This window comes from Chrysochloris asiatica, unplaced genomic scaffold (assembly GCF_000296735.1).
Source record: "Chrysochloris asiatica unplaced genomic scaffold, ChrAsi1.0 scaffold00127, whole genome shotgun sequence".
NCBI classification, from domain to species: Eukaryota; Metazoa; Chordata; class Mammalia; order Afrosoricida; family Chrysochloridae; genus Chrysochloris; species Chrysochloris asiatica.
Genome location: NW_006408645.1, coordinates 3,810,876 through 3,835,448, shown reverse-complemented (window position 1 = coordinate 3,835,448; position 24,573 = coordinate 3,810,876). Strand labels below are relative to the sequence as shown.

Here is a 24,573-nt window from a genome sequence, read left to right as displayed (position 1 = left end):
TTAACAATATTAAGTTTTCCAACCCCAAAACACAGAACACCTTTCCATCAGTCTTTCATCTCTTTCAGCAGCATTTTATCACTTTCATTGCCCAAGTCTTCGATACTCCTGGTTAGATTTATCCCTAGGTACTTGTTTCTTATAGATGCTGTTACAAATGGAATTGTTTGTCGATCTTGTATCCTGCAACTTCACTAAATTCCTTGCTTATTCTTGTAGTAGCCAACCATACTGCCATTTTTGTTTTGAGTTGTCCCTGCTGATCTTTCTTTGAAGATGTATCTTCTGTTCCTCTAGCTGTTCTAGGTTTGTCTGCTTGTCCTTTCTAGTGGGAATGTCCCATCTTAGAAGGTTCTGGATGAGGCTAAGGATTCCACCTAAGGTCCTATACACTGCAGAGGCTCCGCAAGAGACCTGTTTCACTGAAGTTCTAGAACCCCGTTTAGGTATTCAGGGTCTTGTGATTTGATATTACTTTTGCTCACTAGCCCAAGAGCTGTACAAGTTCAGGAGAGAAATGACTTTCTGGTACCTGACTGGTAATTGTCTAGATGTCCTAGCATTACAGGACAGCATATCATCTCCTCTAAGAGGTACCCTTAGGTAGCTGTCTTTGGCTGTATTTTCCAGCTGAGCTACTTCTGTTAAATTTTCAGAGCAAGGTAACTAGGAAGACAAGCCCAAAGAGCCAAGGAGAGGCATTGGGTTTGGACATCTTTAGGATGGTGCTTTAGGCACGTTTCTTGAAGATTCCCACTCCTTCTGGAATGCAGGCCCCGTGGAACCCTGCAGTCCTTCCTCAGGAGGCTTTCTTTGAATCTGATGTTTGCCAAGGAAGGAGTCCTGGTGTTGCTTGTGGGTTAATGCACTAGACTGCAAGGTCAGTTTGAGCCACAGTTTCGGTGGTTCAAGCTCACTAGTTGCTCCTTGGAAACCCTATGCTGGGTTGCTATGAGTTGGAACCAACTCTATGGCACTTAACAACAACAACAAGGAAGAAGGATATAGTCAAAGTGAGGACAAAGCCAGTTTCTAAGACATGAGTGGAAGAGCTCACAGTATAGACAGGAACCCATGATAAGTCTGCCAGCCAGTACCAGGGCAGACTGAGCCTGGTCACTGGGGCAGGAGAGCAGTTTTATGGAAGAGAAGGAGAAGCACAGTGTTAGGCACCAGTCAATGTCTACAACAAGGTTCCTCAAAGAGATAGAATTTGGAGACAATAATGTTTTTTGGTGTGGCACTGTGGGTTAATGTGCTAGACTGCAAAGTTGGTTTGAACTGCAAGGTTGGTGGTACAAGCTCACCAGTTGCTCTTTGGAAACCGTCTACAGGGTCACTATGGGTTGGAACCGACACACCGGCACTTATCAACAACAACTATGCTTTTTTAAGACTCCTGATGTGGCACTGTAGGATCAGCATTGGACTGTGAACCACAGGTTGGCAGTTCAAACTCACCAGCTGCTCTTCGGAAACCCTATACAGGGTCGCTATCAGTTGGATTTGACTTGATGGCACTTAACAACAACAACACCCTTCTCGTCACGTCCCTTAACTTTTAGTATTAAGTCCACTACGCAACCTGTAAAGCCCCCTGAGACCTGGGCTCTGCTTGAGCCTCCTCATAGCCACTCCTATCAATAACTGATCTTCCTGCCTTTGGTGTTCACTGAGGCCAATGCATGCCAGTCCATCCCCTCTGCTGTGTCAACTGTGTCTCCACCTGCTTTCTGGCTGATGTCTTCCAACTCAGCCTGGGGCCACCTCCTCTTGGAGGCCTGCACATTCTCAATTTGAATCAGGTGTCCCATATTAGTGTCCCCAAAACGTTCTCTGTCCTGTGTTGCACTGGGTTGTCATTACATGCATTTCCACTGACACTAATCATTCTCTGCAGATCTTTCATCTGTCTCCCCAGAGCCTGGCACATTGCCTGGCATAAAGTAAGCACCCAATAAATTTTAAATGAAACATATGTTAAGCCCCCTATAAAACCTCACATGCTGCAAACTGCTACCAATTTGGATGTTCTACCTGGGGGCTCCTTCAGATTTCAAAGATAGGAGGCTGCTGTGAATTTTTAGCAGAAGATGGTTTATTCTTGCCTTTTAGTCTGTTCAAGTGTGTGTTCAATTTTAGAAGCTTTGTTTGTAGTTTGATTTTTTGTCTTCAACAGTAAAGTTTCAGTGACTACAGTTTGAGCCAGAAGCCTAAGCCACTCCTCTATTTTACGTAGAATTTCTCTACTTTGTGGTAATCGGAAGGGGGCTACATTTCCAATAATGAAAAGAAAACCACTAAAATGTTGCTGCTACTTTTTCTCTGCAACTATAAGATAAAGCACTCACACTATATATAGGGAGGAGGCACTATCTCATTGGGGACTCTGGCTTGCTTCTAATCAGGCTCAGGCCTGGAGTCTCCAGTCTCCTAGATGTACATTTGGGGAAGAATATGATCATCTACTCACCACTGGAGTGAATACTTACCAGTCTTGTTGTTACCTGCCATCAAGTTGGTTCTGATTCAGAGCAAGCCAAAGAACAAGAGAACAAAACCCTGCCCGCTTCTGCACCATCCTCCCAGTTTGTTGCTATGTTTGAGCCCATTGTTGTAGTCACTGTGCCAATATATGTCACTGGGAGTCTTCCTCTTTTTCACTGATTCTCTACCTTTCATAATGTCTCCCCATCCTTGCTTCTAAGGAACATTCTGGGTGTTCTTCCATGATAGTTTTTTTTTTTCTTCTGGAAGACTATGGTACTTTAAATAATTCAATTGCAGAGACTTCCGGTTTTGGTAACAGCGGAGACAACCAAGTAGGAAAGGCTCTATGGGGGAGGGATTGAAAATGCAGAGAAGCTGCATTCATGGAATGACACCAGAGCTCTGGATCTAGCATAAGGTTCAGGGCGTCAGTTTCACACACACACAAGTGGAAAAAATCACATTATAAAGGAAAATACTGCAATTTAGGAATTGCTCAAGATGGGACTCCCTCTGTGGCCTCCTTGCCCAGGCAGAGTTCAGAAGGCAGGGCTACAGCCAGACCGCCACAGGGAACTGGGGCTAAAAGCGGTGCAGTGACATTTGCAAAAGGAGGTGCAGGGGATTCTACACATTTTTTCCTCCTCTTCCCTGTCATGCCTTCTTTGCCCAGCCCAGACATCTTCAGGTGGGTGGGTACGCATCCCCCAAAAAACTCCAGCACTGAGCCCACAGTTTTCCCACTGCATAGAGAGAACGAGCTTGGCGGCTGCTTATGACATCAGTTTTGGGGTCGCAGCCCTAAAATTAACTTGTGCAGGACCCTTTACTCCGGCCTATCTAGCAAGAAAAAATCAGGCCCATCAGGCCTGACAGACAAACCATATGAACTATCTGTAAAACTCCCAACAAGATGGATTGGCCAAGTGGCAGCATCGATGGACTCAAGTGTGGCAACAGTTGTGAGGTTAGCCCAGGATCAGACAGTGATTTGTTCTGCTGTGCATAAGGTCGCTATGGGTCGGTACTGACTCAATGGCACCTAACAACAACAACAACAATGAAAAAGCACCAAGATATATGAAGCAAACCTTACTAGAATTGAAGAAGGAAATAGATGAATCTACAATTATAGTGGGAGATTTTAATACGCCACTTTCTAAAAGGGACAGAACAACAAGAAAGAAACTCGACAAAGTTACAGAGGAACTAAACACAGAATCAACCAACTTGACCTCATAGATGTGTACAGAGCATTCAACCCAACAACAGAACAATATTCTTTCTTCTCCAGTGCACATGGAACATTCTCCAGAATTGACCATGTGTTAGGCCACAAAGGAAGCCTCCATAAATTTACAAACATCAAAATACTACAGAGCATCTTTACGAACCACAGTGCTATAAAACTAGAAATCAACAACAAGAAGACTAAGGAAATAAAGTTGAATACATGGAAACTGAACAACACCCTGCTGAAAAGTGACTGGGTAAAAGAAGAAATTAATCGTGAATACATAAAGTTCCTTGAAACAAACAAAAATGAAAACATAACATACCAAAATCTTTGAGACATGGCGAAAGTGGTGCTGAGGGGACAATTTACTGCGATGAATGCACACATCCAAAAAGAAGAAAGAACAAAAATTAACACATTAACACAGCATCTCCAACAATTAGAAAGTGAACAACAGAGGGAACTTACAGTCACCAAAAGAGAAAAAATAATAAAGATAAGAGCAGAAATAAATGAGATGGAAAACAGAAAAACTATAGAAAGAATCAACAGGACAAGAAGTGGGTTCTTTGAAAGACCATTGGCAAACCTAACCAAAGAAAAGAGGGAGAAGACACACATAACTCTCATTAGAAACCACACAGGCAATGTCACAACAAAATCAAAAGGATAATAACATACTACTATGAAGAGTTGTACTCCAACAATTTTGAAAACTTAGAAGAGATGAATGTAGTTTTAGAAAAACACAACCTACCTAAACTTACACAGAGTGAAGTAGAAAACTTGAACAGACCCATAACAAAAGAAGAAATTGATCAGGTCATCAAAATACTTCCAACCAAAAGAAGTCCAGGCCCAGATGTCTTCAGTTGTGAGTTCTACCAAATTGTCACCAATTCTATTCAAATTATTCCAGAATATAGAGGAGAATGGGAAGCGTCCTAATACATTTTATGAAGCAAGCATAAAACCAGGGAAGGATATCACTGAGAAAGAAAATTATAGACCAATATTCCTCATGAACATAGATTCAAAAATTCTCAGCAAAATCCTAGCAAACAGAATCCAGCTACACATCAAAAAGATGATACATCATGATCAAGTGGGATTCATATCAGGGATGCAAGGATGGTGCAACATTAGAAAAACGATCAATGTAATCCACTATGTAAATAAGAAAAAAGAAAAGCACCACATGATTTTATCTGTTGATGCAGAAAAGGCATTTGACAAAATCCAACATCCATTCCTGATAAAAACACTCAACAAAGTAGTAATTGAAGGGAAATTCCTCAACATAATCAAGACCTTCACCTCACACCTTATACAAAAACCAACTCAGCATGGATTAAGGACCTAAATGTGAATCCCAGAATTATGAAGGCCCATCAATGAAAAAATAGAGACAAATGTGAGGGCACTAATTCAGGGAATACACAGACTACAAAACATTTTGAAAACCACACAAACAAAAGTAGCCAAAATAGATGAGTGGGACATACTAAAAATTAAAAACTTATGTGCATCAAACGACTTCACCTAATGAGGGCACCCACAGAATGGGGAAAATCTTTTGCAATGACATAGCAGATAAGGGACTCATTTCTAAAATATATAGGAAACTATAACACCTCTAAAAGAAAAAGCAAATAACCCAATTAAAAAATGGGCACAGGACATGAACAGACACTTCACCAAGGAAGAGATCCAGGCAGCCAACAAACATATGAAAAAAGTTCATGATCATTAGCTATTGTTGTTGTTAAGTACTGTGGAGCCGTTTCCAACTCATAGTGACCCTGTACAGGTTTTCCAAGGATGCAAATCTTTTTGGGAGCAGAAAGCCTCATTTTTCTTTCACAGAACAGCTGGTAGTTTAAAATTGCCAATCTTGAGGTTAGCAGCCTGATTCGTAAACACTACGCTACCAGAGATGCAAATCAAAACAACAATGAGATATCATCTCACACCAGCAATAATAGCAAAGATCAAAAAAATAGAGGACAATAAATGCTGGCGAGGATGCTGAGAGACTGGGACCCTCCTACATTGTTGGTGGGGTTGCAAAATAGTTCAACTACTCTGGAAAGCAATATGGTTCTTCCTCAGAAGTTTGGAAATAGAAATACCTTATGACCCAGCAATTCCTCTACTTGGTATTTACCCACAAGAAATACGAGCCATAACATGAGTAGATATATGCACACCAATGTTCATAGAAGCACTATTTACATTAGCAAAAAGATGGAGACAGCCTAAGTGCCCATCAATTGAAGAATGGATAAACAAACTGTGGTAAATACACACAATGGAATACTGTGCTACCTTAAAGAACAAGAAGGAAGCTGCAAGCCACTGCATAACATAGATGAACCTTGAGGACATTATACTTAGTGAAATTAGTCAGTCACAAAAGGAGAAACACTGCTTGGGACCATTATTCTAAAAGAGTAAGAAGAAGAACCCACACTAAAAGGGGAAAAAATACTATATATATATTTGCTGATCACCAGAATGTATGGGATGAGAGGAGGGGAGGGAGGGATGGGTAGGTGGAGCACAGAGTAGGGACTAGACACAGGATAGCTTGGGGGCGGGGGCAATACACAAGAAGAGGGAGGGAAATGGAAGAAGAAGGCTGATGGGAGAACAGTTAGGCAGGTTTGCCTGGGCTAAGTGGGACAGAGGTAAATGATGATGTATGCACAACCTTGGAAGAACAGGGCTCTGGGATACAGGGACTGAGGCATGGTTTGAAAGGGTAAAAGAGGGGAATAGAGTTAAGATGCTTGGCTGTCTTTTGATTCTTGATTTCCCTTGCCTACCATTGTAAAATAGACACTTGAGCTGGGGAGAAAGGAACAGCCAGAATCATCACTACAGAAAGCTTGTAAGTCCGTGTTCAGCCTATAACTGATTGGAATACCTTAAAAGGGGCTAAAAGTTGCCCAGTGAAAGAGGCTTCCTGTAGAGCCTTTACATTGCACAAGACCGTAGGTGGAATCCAGAACCTTATCCAGAACCGACTGAGGTAGGAAATTTCTACTGGAAAGGATGAGTAGGCCAGCCTGGAGCGAATAGAAGAACAGAAGATACTTTGTGAAAGAAAGACCAGCAGGAAGAATCCAAAACAATAACGCCAGTCTGATTGATTACTACAAGAACAAGTAAGCTGGTCACCCGGGATCCATCAAGACAAGTGGTCGGGACCCCTCAGAGTAAACCCCCTTCTGAGACTGAGACTCAAGGGGAATACATGAGCAGGCATGTGGTCTGGCTGGTGACCACATTGGTCACCTATAAGGGAAAAGGGGGAAAAATAGCAATGGATGTTTTGATTACAACGTCATATTTGATTGATAGCTTTGCTGGATAAAGAATTCTTGGTTGACAGTTTTTTTCTTTCAGGGTTTTATATATGTCTTCGCATTGCCTTCTTGCTTGCATGGTTTTTGCTGAGAGGTCCGAGCTTAATCTGACTTGCTTGCCTTTATATGTAACACTTCTGTTTTCCCTAGCTGCTTTCAGGAGTGTCTCCTTATGTTTGATTTTGGAGAGTTTGATTATGATATGTCTTGGTGATTTTCTTTTGGGGTCTATCCTTCCTGGGGTTTATTGAGCTTCTTGAATGTTTATCTTTTCACTTCTCAGGATGTTAGAGAAATTTTCTTCCAGCAGTTATTCAATTATTTCCGCTGTGGACTTGTGTGATTCTTCTTGTTCTGGAATGCGGTTAATTCTTAAATTATTCCTCTTCATGTTGTCCAACATGAATCTTAGACCATCTTCAGAATTTTTAATCCTTTTTCTGTTTGCTCTTCTATATGAGTGGTATTGAGAGATTTGTCTTTGAGCTCACTGGTTCTGCCTTTCATCTCTTCTGTTCTACCCCTTTGCTCTTTCAGTGTATTGTGTATTTCTGATTTCTATTGATTGTTTGGACCTCTTTCTGTAGGTTTTGAATTGTTTCCAATGCTGTATCTCTCTTACTTGATTGTTCCTGTAGCGCTTTCCTGACTTCTTCCTTATTTTTCTCAACTGCATTGTAAAGTGTTTTGCAACATTTTATAATAATTTTTCTGAATTCTTTCTCAGGCATTTCCAAGGTTTGCTTTCCTTCCAGAATGTAGTCCAGGTCTACTTCTAGGTCATTTGTCTCAGACATTTTATCTTGTTTCTGGACATGTGCTGATATGATCATCTGCTTTTACTTCTTGGACATGTTTAGTGTTGATCTGTGGCCTTTAATACTTAATTGAGTATGTGTTTTGGTATTTTTTTATGCTTTCTGATTGCCTCCAGGTAGATGTGATCGGGATTTGGCTTCCCGTTTCACTGTTCTTATTGCTTAATGCAGAGTAACTTTCACAGGTGTTGTCTGTTTCCCTGGTATATGGCAGTTGGTATTGGTTCTTGCCTGGATTTTGGTCTTTTATAGAGTGTGATTGTAACTTGACTATATGGCAGCAGTTTCTGTCTCTTCTTGGGTAATATAGGGAGAGAAAGAGTCCCCCAAAGGTAAAAGGGGGAACATAAAACAGCAAAACAGAAACAGCAAGAAAACAAAAACAAAACAACAGCAACAACAAAAACTAGACTGGATACTGTAGTCTATAATCACAGAAAAGGGAGAGGAGTGAGAGAAGAAAAAAAAAAATCTGTAGACTAATATGACTTTAATGTCCTCTTTCAGCTTCTTGTCTTCAAAGCTGTCTGATAGATTGCAAGATGTCACTGTTAGTTGTTATGCTATACCGCAGGATTTAATTTTCAGCCTGTTTTGTTTTTAAACTCTCTTTTCCTCTCCAAACCCCTTGTTTTCTGGCCTTTTCCATATTTAAAAAAAAAAAGTTCATGGCTGGCTCTTGGGCTGAGAGTATTTTTGTGCATGCGTGGTGGAAGAACCCACCAGTGGTGAGGGTGGGGGGTGTCCACTCTCTCAGTCACCAGAATGGAGCTGCACAAACAATGGGGGGCGGGGCAATGAAGAGATACCAGAAAGAAGAAAATCAAAACAATGCAAAACTGACAAAGTGTATTATCCACCTTTGCTCCAAGGTTCCCGTGGCACTTTTCCGTGGTGTGTCTTCTCCCCCACTTGGTTTTGCCATTTGGTTTCTCCCAAGTTGTCAGCTCCTGGCCACTGAGCCTGGCAGATTCAAAAGTACATAATTTCTTACTTCTGCTTCAAGTTCCACTCGCTATAAGCCTTCAAACTTTTTAAATATTCCTACCTATGTGCTTCCGAGTTTTGGCGCTCTGCCCTGAATCTGCTTTGCCTGGTATTCTGTGGTATTGTTGACTACAAACCTTATTGCACCTCTACCCTAGCCGCCATCAAGCCCTGCCTCCCGTATATCCGTCTACAGGGTTTCAATTGGCTAATTTTTGGAAGCAGATTTCCAGACCTTTCTTTCTAGCCTGTCTTACTTTGAAAGCTCCACTGAAGCCTGCCCACCATGGCTGGCCTTGCTGATATTTCAAATTCTATTGGGGGAGCTTCCAGCATCATAGCCACATACAAGCCTCCACAGTATGACTGACAGGTGGTTGATGAATGGGTTGAGTAGTACAACACTATTTCGGGCCCCTTTTACTTTCAAATCTGCCATAAATAACTTGAACATAAATCACATTTTGTCCTTGCACTTGAATTTGTCTAAGAGTCCTGGGAACTAAAATATATCACTGATTGCCTTAGATAGGTTTTCATCAGATGATGGGGCCATAGACAACAGAACACTGACAAGGTAGCCATAACAACGTCTCTGCCTAGCAGGGGATATTAACCTGAGGCTCAGAAGATGTGCTATTTGCCAACTGTCAGAACATTAACAGATCGTTTAGTTCTCTTGAAACTTATGTTCCAGGCATGTAAAAGAGAGATTGTGCTGGTTAAATGAGTTAGAATGCGTAAGGCACTAACATAGGCCCAGCACGCAATTGGAGGTCAATAGATGTGATTTCTGTAATTGAGTCCCTGGGTATACAAACTGTTAAACACACTTGGCTAATATCTAAAAGGTTGGAGGCTCTACGTTATCCAGTGGTACCTCAGAAAAAAGGTCTAGCGATCTACTTCGGAAAAATCAGCCACTGAAAACCGTATGGAGCACTGTACTTCCAAATTAAGTTGTGCCGTGATTTAGTCTTCTCTCCTTGGCAATCATGACTTGGCTGCACACTTACAGACAACCTTCACTTGAGCCCCTGTTACTTATCATTTCTTCACATTCATGCCACTGGGCAAAACATTTCCACATTTGTCCTTTATACCCATTAGCTACCAGACAGTTTTTGTTTTGTTTTAAAAGCTATTGTTGTGAACTGAGTGATACGTTACATGGGAGAACATTGGTTTTGCACTCATTATATTTTGTTTCATTACAGTGATTACAGTCCCCTCCATGCATCATCATTTAACAGTATTTGCTTCTAGTCCCTCTGTTTTGTTTTGTTGTTTTTGTATTTTTTTTTTTTTTTATGTACACAAAAACACTCAGAAATATATAATCATCTAAACAGTCAAAAGGCACATTCTGCAAGCCAGCCTCCTGGCCACCAGCACACAGCCTTTCTTTGTTTATGAGTCTAGAGTCCTCAGCTGCTCTGTATCTCTCTCCATGTCCTCATCTCTGCCTCTATCTCTGGTGTCACTGCTTCTCTGGTTAAGGTCCCACATTTTGCTCATTCTGTTCTCCCTTGATGGTCCTAGGGTCCTCTGTGCCTAGAATGTAAGATAAACTACTTCCCCTTTTATGTTATAAAATTTCTACCTTTACAGTTATGACAATCGCAATTAGTCATGGTAATAATTACTATTAAAAGAATCCTATCCCCATCTCCTTTTACCAGTCCCATCTAGACAAGATGAAAACTATTCATTGGGGATTCTACCTTCCCCCACACACTCTGAAACTAAACTCCCTCTTGAAAACTTGTAAGCCAGTCACTTCGTGCCTTATAGCCACCCTTCCCTCACCCCCCCCACCCCCACTGTGAGTAGCCAATGTCTAAGTTGCCCGTCCATATCAACCCTGTATACCTATGGGATAGGTTTGATTCTTGATGTGAAAACTCCTTACCTCTTGGTTGATATTTTGAGCTACGGCATCCATAAGTATAGGTCAAGTTCATCAAATTGTAGCAATTTACACTTGATTCCTTTATCAAATTTCTTTACCTTCTTCTAGTCGAGCTCTGGTCATCAAATAATTGAAGCTAGGTCAAACGGGTATTGTCTGAAAGTTTGGGTGTTCTTGTTTGTCTCCCCTTACTTCATATCAACTGGACCAAGTCAGTTTTTAGGGTGGTGTTGAAACATAAAGTTATTGCGATGATTTTTTAATAGTATTATCTTATGGATTTTAGAGTAGTTTTGCTTCTGTTCTAAGAATGAGTCTGGTTCCACCAGTTACTTACTTTGGGATGGAAGGGAATGTATTTGAGCTCTACAGTTTCTTTTGCCTTTAAAATGAGGGTAGTAATGTATTATTAGTTCAGATATTATGAAGATAATGTAAAATAGCATCCATGGAGAGTTTGACTCAGTCTGGAATACAGTTGTTACTGCTGTTACTCATGGCTATCCCATGTGCATAAAGTGAAAGAGCTTCTTAAGAGTTTCAAGGCTGTGACCTTTCGGATAAGGTCTCCAGGCATGTCTTCTGAAGTACTTATGGGTGAATTTGAGCTGCCAACCTTTCAGTTAGTTGTTGGCTGTGTAACCTTTTGCACCACCCAGGGACTCTTGGAATACAGTCGGTAGTCAGGAAATGCTAAGTTCTGTCTCTGGTCTCCTTTCCTTACCAACAATAATAACTTGATACCTGGCTTATTTTGATGAGAAGCATTTAAATGCATAAACTTAAAATAATTGGCATATGTTTATAGAAACTCTTAAGAATCGACTTCTAAAAACATTAAAACTGCAAGCATTCAGTCTTTTCGAAAAAAATCTATAAACTTTAAATTCTAGTCAGCAAGTGCATTTGGATCCCAAGTGTGTGTCTTTATTCTGGAAAGGACATGGGTAATAAAGATTGGTTCCTAAAATCCAGAGGATCTTGTAGAAATGGTTTTCTCCAAAGGTTCCCCTTCATGCCTTTGAAGCTGTCCTGTCTTACATTTATTCTGAAGCATTGACTCTATCTCCAGCTAAATGCTTTCCTGGACACAAATATAAATTATGTGCTAGTCATTCAGACTCCCAGCCCCACAGCCCTGCCTGTGTCTCACCTCCCACGCCCACAGCCTGCAGTTACAGGTGTGACCACATCTGCCTCTGTCCCACACTGCTTATGTGCTGGATCAGTTCATCCCTGTGCTGACTATCATGGAGCTTTCTAACCTGCTGCCTGTGTGCTCCACTCCACACTCATGCCCGCGGAACCCTGAGGAAGCAGAGTTTTTTTTATAACCCAGTAAACTTGGGATGGCACTGCTTCCCTCACAGAGGCAATTTCAGTAAAAGCATCATCGACAAACAAAACAGAATCAAATTCCCTTTTACTTTGTTTAACCTCATGCTCCCTGGCATAATTGATCACCCATTCTCTTATATTTAATCCCACTCTCCCCCTGAGAGCTGGGTTTTGTGTAGAACCCATCTGGGGGAGTGCTGCTGTAGCCTGTTAGTTGGCTGACACCCATTCCCTTATTAAAGTAGATTTGAGATCCAGCATTCCTCAGTAAGGACACCCATTTGGTGTTATTCTGGGTAACCTTTTAAAGAGAGAGTGGTAGACCTCTCAGTGCTGTCATGGAGTCTTCTCTAGTACCCATGCTAAGCAGAGTGCAGCACATAGTCAGCTACTGTTTGCGTACATACACCATGACAGGAAATTTACCCAAAACTGACCGGTGTGTCTGCCTCTGGACAGGGACAGAGCATCAGGGAGAGGCGGAAGCAAACACCTCACCATGTTACTCTTGAGGTTATTAGAATGTTCTCTTTTTGAACGCAGCATGAATCTGCTCCAGACGTCCCAGCATCTCTCTGGCACAGAGACTAGGACTCACCAGCAGATGATGGGGACATAGCCACAGCACACTGACAAGGTGACCATAGGCAGCATCTCTGCCCAGAAGGCCATCTGCATTGGGCTCAGAAGATGTGATTATGAACTTCAGCTTCTGCCATTTGCCGACTGCCAGAACATGAACAAGTTGTTTAATTTTTTTTGCAGCTGATTTTCCAGGCCTGTAAAGGAATGAGTGGAGTGTGATGGTTAAATGAGTTACATTGCTCTCATGGCTTCCCTGCCACCCAGGCTTCCCTCACTCCACTCCTCTGTTGGCCTCCTCCCTGTCTCTCCCTGAACAAGGGCAGAACTGCTTTTCTTTACCACTTCTCAGACCTGACCTGCTCCACTCAAAAGTCCTGACTGCTTCGAGAGCAGCACCCTCTGTAGGGTATTCTGGCCCAGAATTCAGTTCTCCTGGCTTGACTCCTGCCTCTGACTGTAGATTTTTGTGAAATCTAGCAGTCCTCAGTCCTTAGGAGGCGGCAAAACCCTGTGTGGGGAAACCCAAAACTCCAGAGTTGAGTAGATGTGACCCAAAGTCCTTCTCAGCCATGATCTCTGAGGAATTTAGCATGTTCATTTTCCTCTTCTGAAAAGTGAGGACAGTGAAGCCCAGTACACAAAGTCCAGCACACAGGTTTGGGGGTGTTTTCCATCTCTCTGGGACACCCAGCTCAGGGCTCAGCATGTGGCTTCCTGCCCCTTCCTCCTTTCTTTCCCAATGACTACCCATCTTTCCTTCCCTTGGATCTTAAAACCCTTGGGTTTCAAAGGGAAGAGCACAAGGCCAGGAATCACATGCTTATCCCTGACTCGATTAATGACTAACTCTGGGGAGAAGTGGGGCCCTTCAGTCTTTGAGTCCCCTGTCCCAAACGCAGGATTCATGTATATCTCAATGCAAAAGAGCTTTGATCGTCACAAAGCTCTGAACGTGAAGGGTTAGCCTTGCAGCATGAATGCAGGTGCTCTCCTACTCTCCGGCTAGCCAAAAGCATATTTGGAAGATGAGTAAAATAATGTCTTCCATATGCTAAGGAGAAGATGACGTAGCCCCATGCAAGGTACAGTAGAAAGCCCTCACTTATTAACAGAGTGCCTGCCCTTGGACAAAACATTAACTGCTCTCAAACATTAAGGCCTTCAGTTACCTCATCTGAAATATGAGAGTAATAAAATCCTACCTCATAAGGGCTGTTGTGAGGATCATAGGCAGTTCATGTGGAAAATCTTTGTAAACTGAAATGCTCACAAATGTCAGCCAGTGTGAACCTCTCTATATGTATTTGTTCGTTGTTTCAGCGGAGAGTCCAGGACGTCATCAGTCCGATTGTGTTTGAAGCGGCCTACAGCCTTGGTGAGCACGTGACTGGAGAAGAGGAGAGGGAGCTGCCCGCTCTGACACCCGTACTCCGCTGGAGGAAGGGACAAAAGATCGCACAAAAGAATCAGGTCAGAATCTTGAACTCACACTGCGAACCCAAGAGGACTAGTGTATATGGCAGAGGTAATGGCTCAAAGGTCAGGAGAGTTGGGGCCTGCTTCCCTGGGAGACCATGGCACACTCCATCTCTGGGCTTGCTATTCTTGATGTGTAAAATGATGAAATAATAATTATTAGGGTTGGCTCCAGTCCCTGGGTGGTGCATTCAGTTTGTACTCAGCCAGGACTCTTGGTGTGGCACTGATGTGTAAGTGGTGGTGGTTATATGCCTTGGAGTTGGTTCCGACTCATAGCGACCCTGTACAGGGTTTCTGAGGCTGTAAATCTTTATAGGAGCAGAAAGCCTTATATTTCTCCCATGGAGCAGCTGGTAGTTTTGAACTACTGACCTTGCAGTTTGCAGCTCGATTTGTAGAGAAGATTGAAGTTTTCAAGAACTTCATTCTTCTTGGATCAACTATCAACACTCATGGAAGCAGCAGTCAAGAGATCAGACGATGTATTGCATTGGGAAAATCTGCTGCACAGGAACTTTTTAAAGTATTGAAGAGCAGAGATGTCAGCGTGAGGACTAAGGTGTGCCTGACCCAAGCCATGGTATTTTCAATAACCTCATATGGATGCGAAAGCTGGACAGTGAATAAGGAATACCGTAGAAGAATTGATGCCTTTGAATTGTGGTGTTGGAGGAGAATACTGAAAGTGCCATGGACTGCCAAAAGAACCAATAGATCTGTTTTGGAAGAAGTGCAGCCAGAGTGCTCCTTGGAGGCCAGGATGGCTAAGCTTCGTCTCTCATACTTTGGACATATTGTCCGGAGGGAACAGTCGCTAGAGAAGGATGTCATGCTGGGTAAGGTGGAGGGTCAGAGAAAAAGAGGAAGACCCCTAACGAGATGGATTGGCCAGGTGGCATCATTGATGGCGTCAAGTGTGGCAGCGGTAGTGAGGTTGGGCCAGGATAGAACATTGTTTCGTTCTGCTGTACATGGGGTCACTATGAGTCGGTTCCGACTCGATGGCACCTGACAACAACAACAACAGCAGGACTGTAAACCACAAGATCAGCAGTTCACATCCACCAAATGCTCCTCAGAAACCCTATTCAGGATCACTGTGAGATGGAACCGACTCAACAGTACTTAACAAGAGCAACAACTAACCTAAAGGTTGGTAGTTCAAACCTGCCCTGCTGTGATACAGAAGAAAGGCCTGGCTGTCTGTTTCTTTAAAGATTACAGACAAGAAAACCTTATGGAACATTTCTACTCTGTAACATGTGGGGTCACCGTGAGTTGGAATTGACTCAACAGCCATGTAAACAGTTTAGAGTCATGTCTGACTACCACATGATTAAACCACATTGAGACTATTTTCACGTGTTCCAAAAATGATTAGTTCTTGAAACTGTGAGCTGACTATTTAGTCCCTGAACTTGGTCCCTGTTCCCAGATTTTTTTTCCAGAATTTACAATGGGGATTGGTTTATAATAGATGCTCAGTAAATGTTAGATTGATGAGAATAAAGAAATAAGAACTTTGACTTTCTGAACTGATGATTAAGTTGACAACTCCCAACTGATAGTCCCTGGAAGCCAAGGCACTGACCGTGCAGGTGGGTGGTCCATCCTAACTCTCAGAAGACGCTAGGATGTATGTGCTAGAAGAGCGGTAGCAGGGTGCTTGCTGCAGGCCATACGAGGTTATTGAGTCTGTGAATTGTTTCTGTGCGGCAGTACCAGCTTGCCTGCCCTGAGCAATCTATGAGATGTACATCTCTGAATGCTTGTAGGAAAATGCAAGAAACCCCTGACTCCAAGGCAGGTTGAAACCCAAGGTTTTTCAGATCGAGGACTTTTCCAGAAAAAGAAGGGATTTTTGCCTAAACCATCTCCCTGTGAAGGTGAAGGTGAAGCTGTGGAACCTCCATGGCTCTTCAGCTTGCTTGGACTTGGGGAAAATCAGCAGATGGGTGGCCCATGCCTTGTTGATTAGAATTACAAACTAAGCCTCAAAGAAATGTTTGGGGTTCAAAATTCCATCCAGGTATTGAATGAAATGATGAGAATCTTAACCAAGGCATCCCTGTTTTCTTCCAGAATGTCTCCTCCGTCGTCTTGGGCCAGGTTCCTTAAGGCCCAAGATGGGGATTCAGGAGTATGTGATCTAATGAGGATTTGCTGCTGTTAGGAGAAACCTAGGAGGAAGTAAGGGAAGGGACAGGAGCAGTGTAAAGATGTGGTCCTAGCTTAAGTCTACCCTTGGCCCAAGAGAGTCACCCTGGGAGAATATGGAGACACCAGACTTATACTTGAGGCATGGGAGTAGCTCTTTTACACCCATATTAATCAGCCATTAGCTGGCTGAGCTTGTGGAAAGGGAGCTTAACTTCCCTTGAAGGAGACTCCCTTCAGCTCTCTGGACATTTCTCTGGAGAAGGACATGGTTGTTAGTTTTGAGCAGGAAGAGTCACATCATCTGGGGGCTGGGATAGTAGTTGTAAAAAGAATTGGACAGGGTCAACTATTCATATAACCTATGAGCAATATTGTATTTCAGGATGCTTCTTTTGATTGGAACTCTTCTTTCAAAACAGTAGTGCCTTTGTGGAATGGCTGGTAAGCCCCACTGGCTATTGATACTTGGAACAGACTGAGGGAGTGAAAGGAGAGAAGAAACCAATGACAGGTTGTCTAATGGGTGGGGCAGAAGAGGTGGGGTTGGCTTTCGGGGTCGTGAAGAAACAAAGAAAAGAGGAGAAGAAAGTAAGATGAAGAGGAAGGGCAGGAAGCTGATGACTTTTCATTGATGTCATCTCCTGACAGTATAGCCGGGGGAAGAGGTTAGGCTGGGACTTAGTAAATCCATAATCTCTAGATAATTAGCGCCTTTCTCCTAGTATTGCTCTGCTTTGTAAGGTGGCATCTTTCTGACCCGATACACTTCCTCAGACTTGTGTTCATGACAGAGGTCCAAACTTCGGTACTGGGAAATATTTCAGGATATTTTCCCTTGTTTATGTCTCTGAAATGAGCCAGTGAGCTAGCATTTTGCTAGTTTGGGGTGTAGAGTCCACAATGAACCCAGCTCTCACACCTACAAATTTATCAGTAGCTGAAAAGTGGGCTTTCTCTAATGCACATCGTCTTAGATCTGTTACTGACACTTTTAGATTCAAATAACCTGCTCCTTGCCAGTGATTAAAGGGTAATAAGTGTTCACACCCAGTTCTTGGTCACTTCTAGTTCAAAATGATCAACCAAGCACAAATCTTTATATCTGTGGCTCCTAATACCCAACTGAAATTATTGCTGTTGTTAGATGCTGTTGAGTCGGTACCAACTCCTAGAGACCTTATGGACAACAGAACAAAACACTGCCCAGTCCTGCACAAATCTCACAAACATTGCTATACTTGAGCCCATTGCTGCTGCCACTGTGCCCGTCCATCTCGTTGGGGGTGTGCCTCTTTTTGCTGACCCTCCACTTTACCAAGAATGATGTTCTTCTCCAGGGACTAGCCCTTCTTGATAACATGTCCAGAGTATGAGAGACGAAGTTTTGCCACCCTGGCTTTTAAGGAGCATTCTTAGCTATACTTTTTCCAACACAAATTTGTTTGTTCTTCTGGCAGTCCCTGGTTCTTTTATGGTTGGAGGTTCTCCTCCAACACCATACCTCAAATGCATCAATTTTTCTATGGTCTCCTTTATTCCTTGTGTAACTTTCACATGCATAAGAAGCTGCTGAAAATAACCATGGTTTGGGTCAGCACGCCTTAGTTGTCTAATAGACATCTTTGCACTTGAAAATATTGAAGAGATCTTGTGCAGCAGATTTGCCTAATGCATTACATTGTTTAATTTCTTGAGTGCTCCTTCAGTGATGGTTGATTCCAGAAAAATGAAATTCTTTGACAACTTCAGTCTTTTCTCCAATTCTTGTTGTTGTTAGGTTCCATCAGATCGGTTCCAACCTACAGTGACACTGTGTGGGGTTTTCAAGGAGAAGTTAGTTAGTGAGCTTGAACTGTTGGCCTTGAGGTTCAAACTGACTCTGTATTCCAGTGCAACTAACCCACAGCACCACACCAGAACTCCATTTATCATGATGTTATTTATTGGTCCAGTGGTGAGGATTTTTGTTTCCTTTACATTGAGGTTTAAATGTAAATATTTTAAGTGTTTCTTGCTTTCAGCAAGCAAGCTTGTATCATCTTGTTAATGAGTCTTAACTCCAATCCTGATGCCATGTTCTTCTTCATATAATCCAACTTCTCAGATTATTTGTTCAGCATACAGATATAGTAAATACGGTGAAAGAATACAAGCTGGGTGTATACCTTTCCTGATTTTAAACCATTCAGTGTCCCCTTGTTCTGTTCAAACAAGTGCTTCTTGGTCTATGTACGTTTCCTCTTGAGCACAATTAAGTGTTCTGGAATGTTCATTCTCTACAGTGTTGTCCATAGCTTGTCATGATCCATACAATCACAAGCCTCTGCGTAGCCAATAAAACACAGAAAAACATCTTTCTGGTATTCTTTGCTTTCAGCCAAGATCCGTCTTGACACATTCTCATCTGAATCCAGCCGTAACTTTTGCCAGCTCCTTGTCAATGTACTGTTGCAGCCATTTTTGAATTATCTTTAGCAGAATTTAACTTGTATGCGATATCAGTAATATTGTCTGATGATTTCTGCATTCCGTTGGATCACCTCTCTTTGGAATGGGCACAAATATGGATCTCTTCCAATCAGTTGATCAGGTAGTTGTCTTCCAAATTTGTTGATATAGGGGACTGAGTGTCTGAAACTCAGTGCTGCCTCAGTTTGTTGAAGGATTTCTATTTTTATCTCATCAATTCCTGGTGCTTTGTTTTTTGCCAGTGCTTTCATTGCACCTTGGACTTCTTCCTTCATTGACTTTATATGCTACCTCTAGAAATGGTTGAACATGGATAATTTCTTTTTAATATAGTGATTGTGCATTTCTTCCATCTTCTTTTGATGCTTTCTGTATCTCTCAATATTTTTCTCATAGAATCCTTTAATATTGCAAACAGAGGTTTGAAGTTCTTTTCAGTTCCCACAGCTTGAGAAATGCTGAGTGAGTCTTTGCACATTTCTTTATAATATTTGACTTGGTCTTCTCGAGCTGCCCTTTGAAAGTTTCTGTTCAGCAATTTAACCTTGCTTCAGCATCTCTATGAAGGAGATCAAGTTTTAAAGTCTCTTCAATATTAAAAGTGATTAAATCCAAAACAGGGAGGAGGACACTGAGTGTGTGAAGGCAATGGAATGGGTAATTTTCTGGAGTAAGAAAATGCTATGGAGGAGATACAGAAGGACTGAAGAGAGACTGGGAATCTGTCTATCCGTGGAACCAGAAACCAGTCAGGACCAGCAGTTAACAGATCAGGAGAAGAGTGAAAAGTGAGGCTGAAATTGGAGTAAGAGTGTTAAGTGAAAGTTGGTAGGGGAAGAGTTGACTTCCCACCATATTCCTGTCCCTGTGCTTCTGACATACAGAATATCAAATAGCCCATCCTTTTCTCCCTGAGTTCTGGTAGCATAGTGGTTACAAATTGGGCTGCTAACCTCAAGGTCAGCAGTTAGAAACTACCAGCTGTTCCACGGGAGAAAGATGAGGCTTTCTGCTCCCATCAAGATTTACAGCCCCGGAAACCTTACGCAGAGTTCCTAGGAGTTGGAACCAACTCCACAGCACACCACCACCACCACCAGAGCTAAATAAACTGAAGTGTGGTGATGTGGTTCCCCAGAAGAAAGGCGTTTGCAGATTCCAATGTAAAGACTACCTTCCTCTCCTATCATCCACCGAAACACATCTTTAGATTTTCCAGCCATCCACTTTACATGATTTAAAATACGCACTCTGAGAATCCTCAGTTTGGGAGAAAACATTGCTCCCTAAATAGAAGAAGTTGGGTATTCCTAGAGTTTTAGCTTTGGAACTATGGAGGAGGATATGTAATCATGGCATTGTCTCAGCACTACTGTGAGCAGTAATTATGTAGCTGTCCTCGTGTGGCGCTGTGGGTTAATGCGCTGGTCTGCAAAGTCTGTTTGAAACTCAAGGTCTGCAGTTCAAGCTCACCAGCCACTCTTCGGAAACCCTGTACAGGGTGGCTATGGGTTGGAACCAGCTCAACGGTTCTTAACAACAACAACAACAAAAATAACAAAAGCACTGTTTGCTGGTGTTCAGTATTTACAGTCAAGTCAAAACAGGGTTATGGTTTAGTGTAGAATTTAAATGTCGTTAAATTTGACTCAGTAGAAGTAAAAGTAGAACTGGTAGAAGATTTCATGTTATTTTGGTCTTTTAAATTGATGAGTCAAGAAATCCTGAAAAATGGAACACATTAGAAAATAGTTTTTTTTTTTTAAATGAAAATTGAAGCAATAACCTATAGAGATAGGATCTTGAGGTGCTGTCCCCTGACCAGTAGCATCAGTGGAAGCTTGTTAGAAATACAGATTCTCAGGCCCGGCACCACACCTCCTGAGTCAGAAATTCTGGGTGTGGTGCAGGGCCTGAGAATTTGTGCCTTAACAGCCTTCCTGCTGATTCTTACACACTCCAAAGTTGAAAAACTCTTCAGTAGAGGAACTGAAATTAATGGTTTACGTGTCCGAATTAGGAATGGGAAGGGGCATTGTGTAAGTGAGAATATTCCTCCACTCTCATGGCAGGAATTCCGATAATAATCTAAATCTGATTGGTTAAGGAATAGCAGTATTGACAGGCTATTTTAGAGGCATGGAAGTAATCATCAAGGCAGCGTAAACAGACGTGGGTAAGTAACAGCGGTTACCCTGGAGAGCAGAACTCAGTGTGGGGAGGTGTACAGCAGGGGGCTATTATTTTTTAACCATGTGATTACTTTGGTTGAAATTAAAAGAGAAAGAAAAATATTGTTCTTATTGCAAAGATTGTCTAAGAGCCTGAGAAAAATTTTGGGAGAGTGAACCTTGCTTATCTCCCTATTCCTGATTTTAGGGGGTGGGAGAGATAATTTAATGATCTTCCTCCATGTGTCTTCCAGATGTTGGATCATTTTACAGGGAGGTAAGATTGAGAACTAGGACCACTCCAGAAAGCAGAGCTGCGTTTTAGCCTGTGCATACAATAGTTCCTCTAAGAGCATCTCACCTCTCTCCTAGGAAGAAATGAACTCGTCAAAGCTCTTTGCCACGTAAATTTAGGACTCAACTCTTTTAAATGCTTTGATCTTTTCAACTCAAAGGGACTCAGCTCATCCATATTGATCTGTAGGATCGTGAAGGGGCACATTAAATAGTAGCTATCTTTCAGCTGAGTTGGCTGCCCCCAGTGAGAGTGTAGCTGTAGATGTGTATCTGTCATGTAGATATGGATGAGAGCTTGTGAATCACAGGCTGACTGGTGAATTTGAAGCCATTCATAGCAAGCAGGAGTGTGCAGGGCAGGCAGAGGAGGTCAAGCCTGCTCTCTGCTATGTGAAGATGAGTTTTGAGAGAAGGCGGGCTCTGCAGCAGGATTTTGGTGCTAGGTCTGTGGGTAAGTACTAGTGTCACCGTGCTAAGGAGGATTGGGGTTGCTCTGGGATGACTGAACCCTAACACTGCTGGCCCCTATAGGAAGTAGACTCCAATTCCAATGGCTGATGAGCTCACATGTCACCTTTATATTGAAAGAGAGTGCAGACCTACCTACCTGTGTTCCCAGGAAGTATTTGAGTAAATGAGTAAATTCAAATGGTTTCAACAAATTCATGGGGAACTTCCGTTATCCTTTTACTCCATTTGTACATGAACTTTTTGTAACCCCCTCATACACGCAAAGATACACACACGTGTACACACATGCATGTACATACATTGTTGTTATGTACCATTGAGTCGATTCTGACTCACAGACTAGAATCATCCCACAGGATTTCCAAGGGTGTAAACTTCACAGGCATGACTAGGTAGGTTCTAACTGACAACCTTTTGGTTAGCAGTTGAGCTCTTAACCATTGCACAACCACAGCCCAAATGTTTCTTAGAAGCGAGGATGGTGAAGCTCCATCTCACATACTTGACCTTATCAGGAGAGGCTAATCACTGAAGAAGGATGTCATGCTTAGTAAATGAGAGGATTAGAAGAAGAGAGGAAAACTCTCAACAAGATGGACTGACGCAGTGGCTTCAACAGTGGGCTCAACCAGTGCAGTGATTGTGAGCTTGCCGTAGGACAGACAGGCAGCGTTTCATTCTGTTACACGTACGTTTGCTATGTGTAACATGTTAGATCTCAGCCCAATGATCACTTCCTCAAAAAGCCATCCCTCAACTACTCTGTAATCCCTTGAGTAAGCTGTTTATTTGATTCCTTCATCACACCTATCACCATTGGTTAAGATTTTGTCTAATTGCTTTTGTATCTTACTCATTAGAATGAAAGATCTATGAGAGTACTGGTCCAGTTTCTCTTAGTTACTGTTGTTGTTGTTAGGTGCCATTAGTCAGTTTGACTCATAGCATCCATATGCACAACAGAATGAAACACTGCCTGGTCCTGTACTCTTCTCACAATTGTTGTTGTGTTTGAGCTCACTGCTCTTATTTCCTTTAGGTTCCAAGTTCCTAACACAGTGCCTGGCCCACATTGGCTTCACAGTTAATATATCTCATTTGAAAGAATCCTTCTGAAGGGTATCAGGCTAAGTTACCTTGCAAAAGTTGAATAGCATGCCATATCTTCCTCACTGTCAGAGCCAGCAAAATGATATAATTTTAAAATGCAATTTAGTTAGCCCCTGAGAATTCCTTGTGGCAGGAGAACATTGCATGTGATTCACAAAGAATTAGCCATACTGTAGTATGTTTGTGCATGAGGAAGCTGACTATTCGGGGAAAAAAAAAAAAGGTGGAGGAAATATTGCTGATAAAGAAGTATTTATCTTTATACTGGTAATAGTATTCACTTTGTCATCTTTCAGGGGATAAATAGCTGGTTTCACTTGTTGAATCATATGTTTTGGGGCCCCCTTCTGCTAGAAATTGTCACCATCTGCCCTTTCTATTCCCAGACCCTTTAGTGCTTGGGTGTATACAAGAATCCAGCTCCATGTCTGTGAAGCCCACTGTTTGCATGGCCTGGACATTAGGTAATACTTTCCCAGCTTAGGTGCCTGGCTGACTTATAATACTGTTATTTACAGCTCCAAGGTTTATTTTCACTATCATATATAAACGTCTCTGTGGAAGGAATGGGAGGTTGAGGGGCTGTGAGGTTACAGGAGAAGAGAGAATGGAGTAATTCAGCACATCAGAACTATACAGGGCTCAGAGGCCACCATTCTACATTGAGTACTTGGATTCTAGGAGGGGGAAAAGACGTGGGAGAGGATAAGGATGTCTTACGTTCATCCCTGTTTCAACCAGCCTTTTATACTGTTGGGCACCAATTTTGGTGTCATTCTTCTTAGGAAGGGAGCCATGGTGAAGTACATGTAAAACAATTGTAGTTGCAAGTTGTTTTCAGGTGCCGTTGGGTTGGCCCCTAGCTCATGGTGACAGCATGTCCAACAGGATCATGCTGTCCATTGAGATATGTGGGAATTTCCATTGGCTGGTGTGGGGGCAGAAGATCATCAGCCCTTCCTTCCTGGTTCATCTCACTCTGCAATCTCCACTGAAAATGTCATAGCAGCACACACGCCTCACTGACAGACAAGTGGAATCTACACATGGGATGCATTGGTCGGGAATCGAGCCCAGCTATTTTGCATGGAAGACAAGAATTCTACCACTAAACCCCCATTGTGTGCCTGGTGTCAAGTACACATGAGAAAAAACAAGAAGCTAAAATTATGTTTGCAATTTATGGAAAAGTTGTGTTGTCATCCTCAAAAACTTTTATATATATAAAAAAATCAGATAGTTCTGGAAAAAGATGGCAGTTCGGGTGGAAGTGTAGTGACGAGCTCGGCCGAGAACAACACAGAATACAGGACCAAGAAGGCTCAGGGAATGGTCCCAGTACTCTGAACCACATATAAAGGAATATTTAGAAGGTTGGAAGACTTACAGCTGGAGAGTTTGTGGCAGAAGCAAGAAATCCATTGCTTCCTGGTTCGGGATGCTCAGCTACTCCAGGAGCCGCCATTTTGTGTGGGGCCAAGTGGGGAAAGGATCAGAGCAGCCACAGACGCCTTACAGAGCCGGAGAGATAGAGGTGTGGACATTCTTTTTTTTTCTTTTTTGGTATCTTTTCGTTGGTCCCTTGCTGTCTGCGTACCTCCATTCTGGTAACTATAGGGGTGCCTGAGCTAGTGGATACTCCAGCCTCACCATTGGAGGGTTCTACTATGCATGTGCA

At 42.4% G+C, this 24,573-nt stretch overlaps 1 protein-coding gene across 1 annotated transcript in view; it reads left to right on the top strand.

The window, feature by feature from the left end:
* The window catches only part of ITGA9 (integrin, alpha 9), a 497,442-nt gene that overhangs the window by 241,385 nt on the left and 231,484 nt on the right, over positions 1 to 24,573 (top strand). Inside the window, exon 16 of the mRNA XM_006869158.1 lies at positions 14,059 to 14,208. Within this exon, the coding sequence (XP_006869220.1) occupies positions 14,059 to 14,208 (150 nt within the window). The remainder of the gene's footprint in view (positions 1 to 14,058; positions 14,209 to 24,573) is intronic.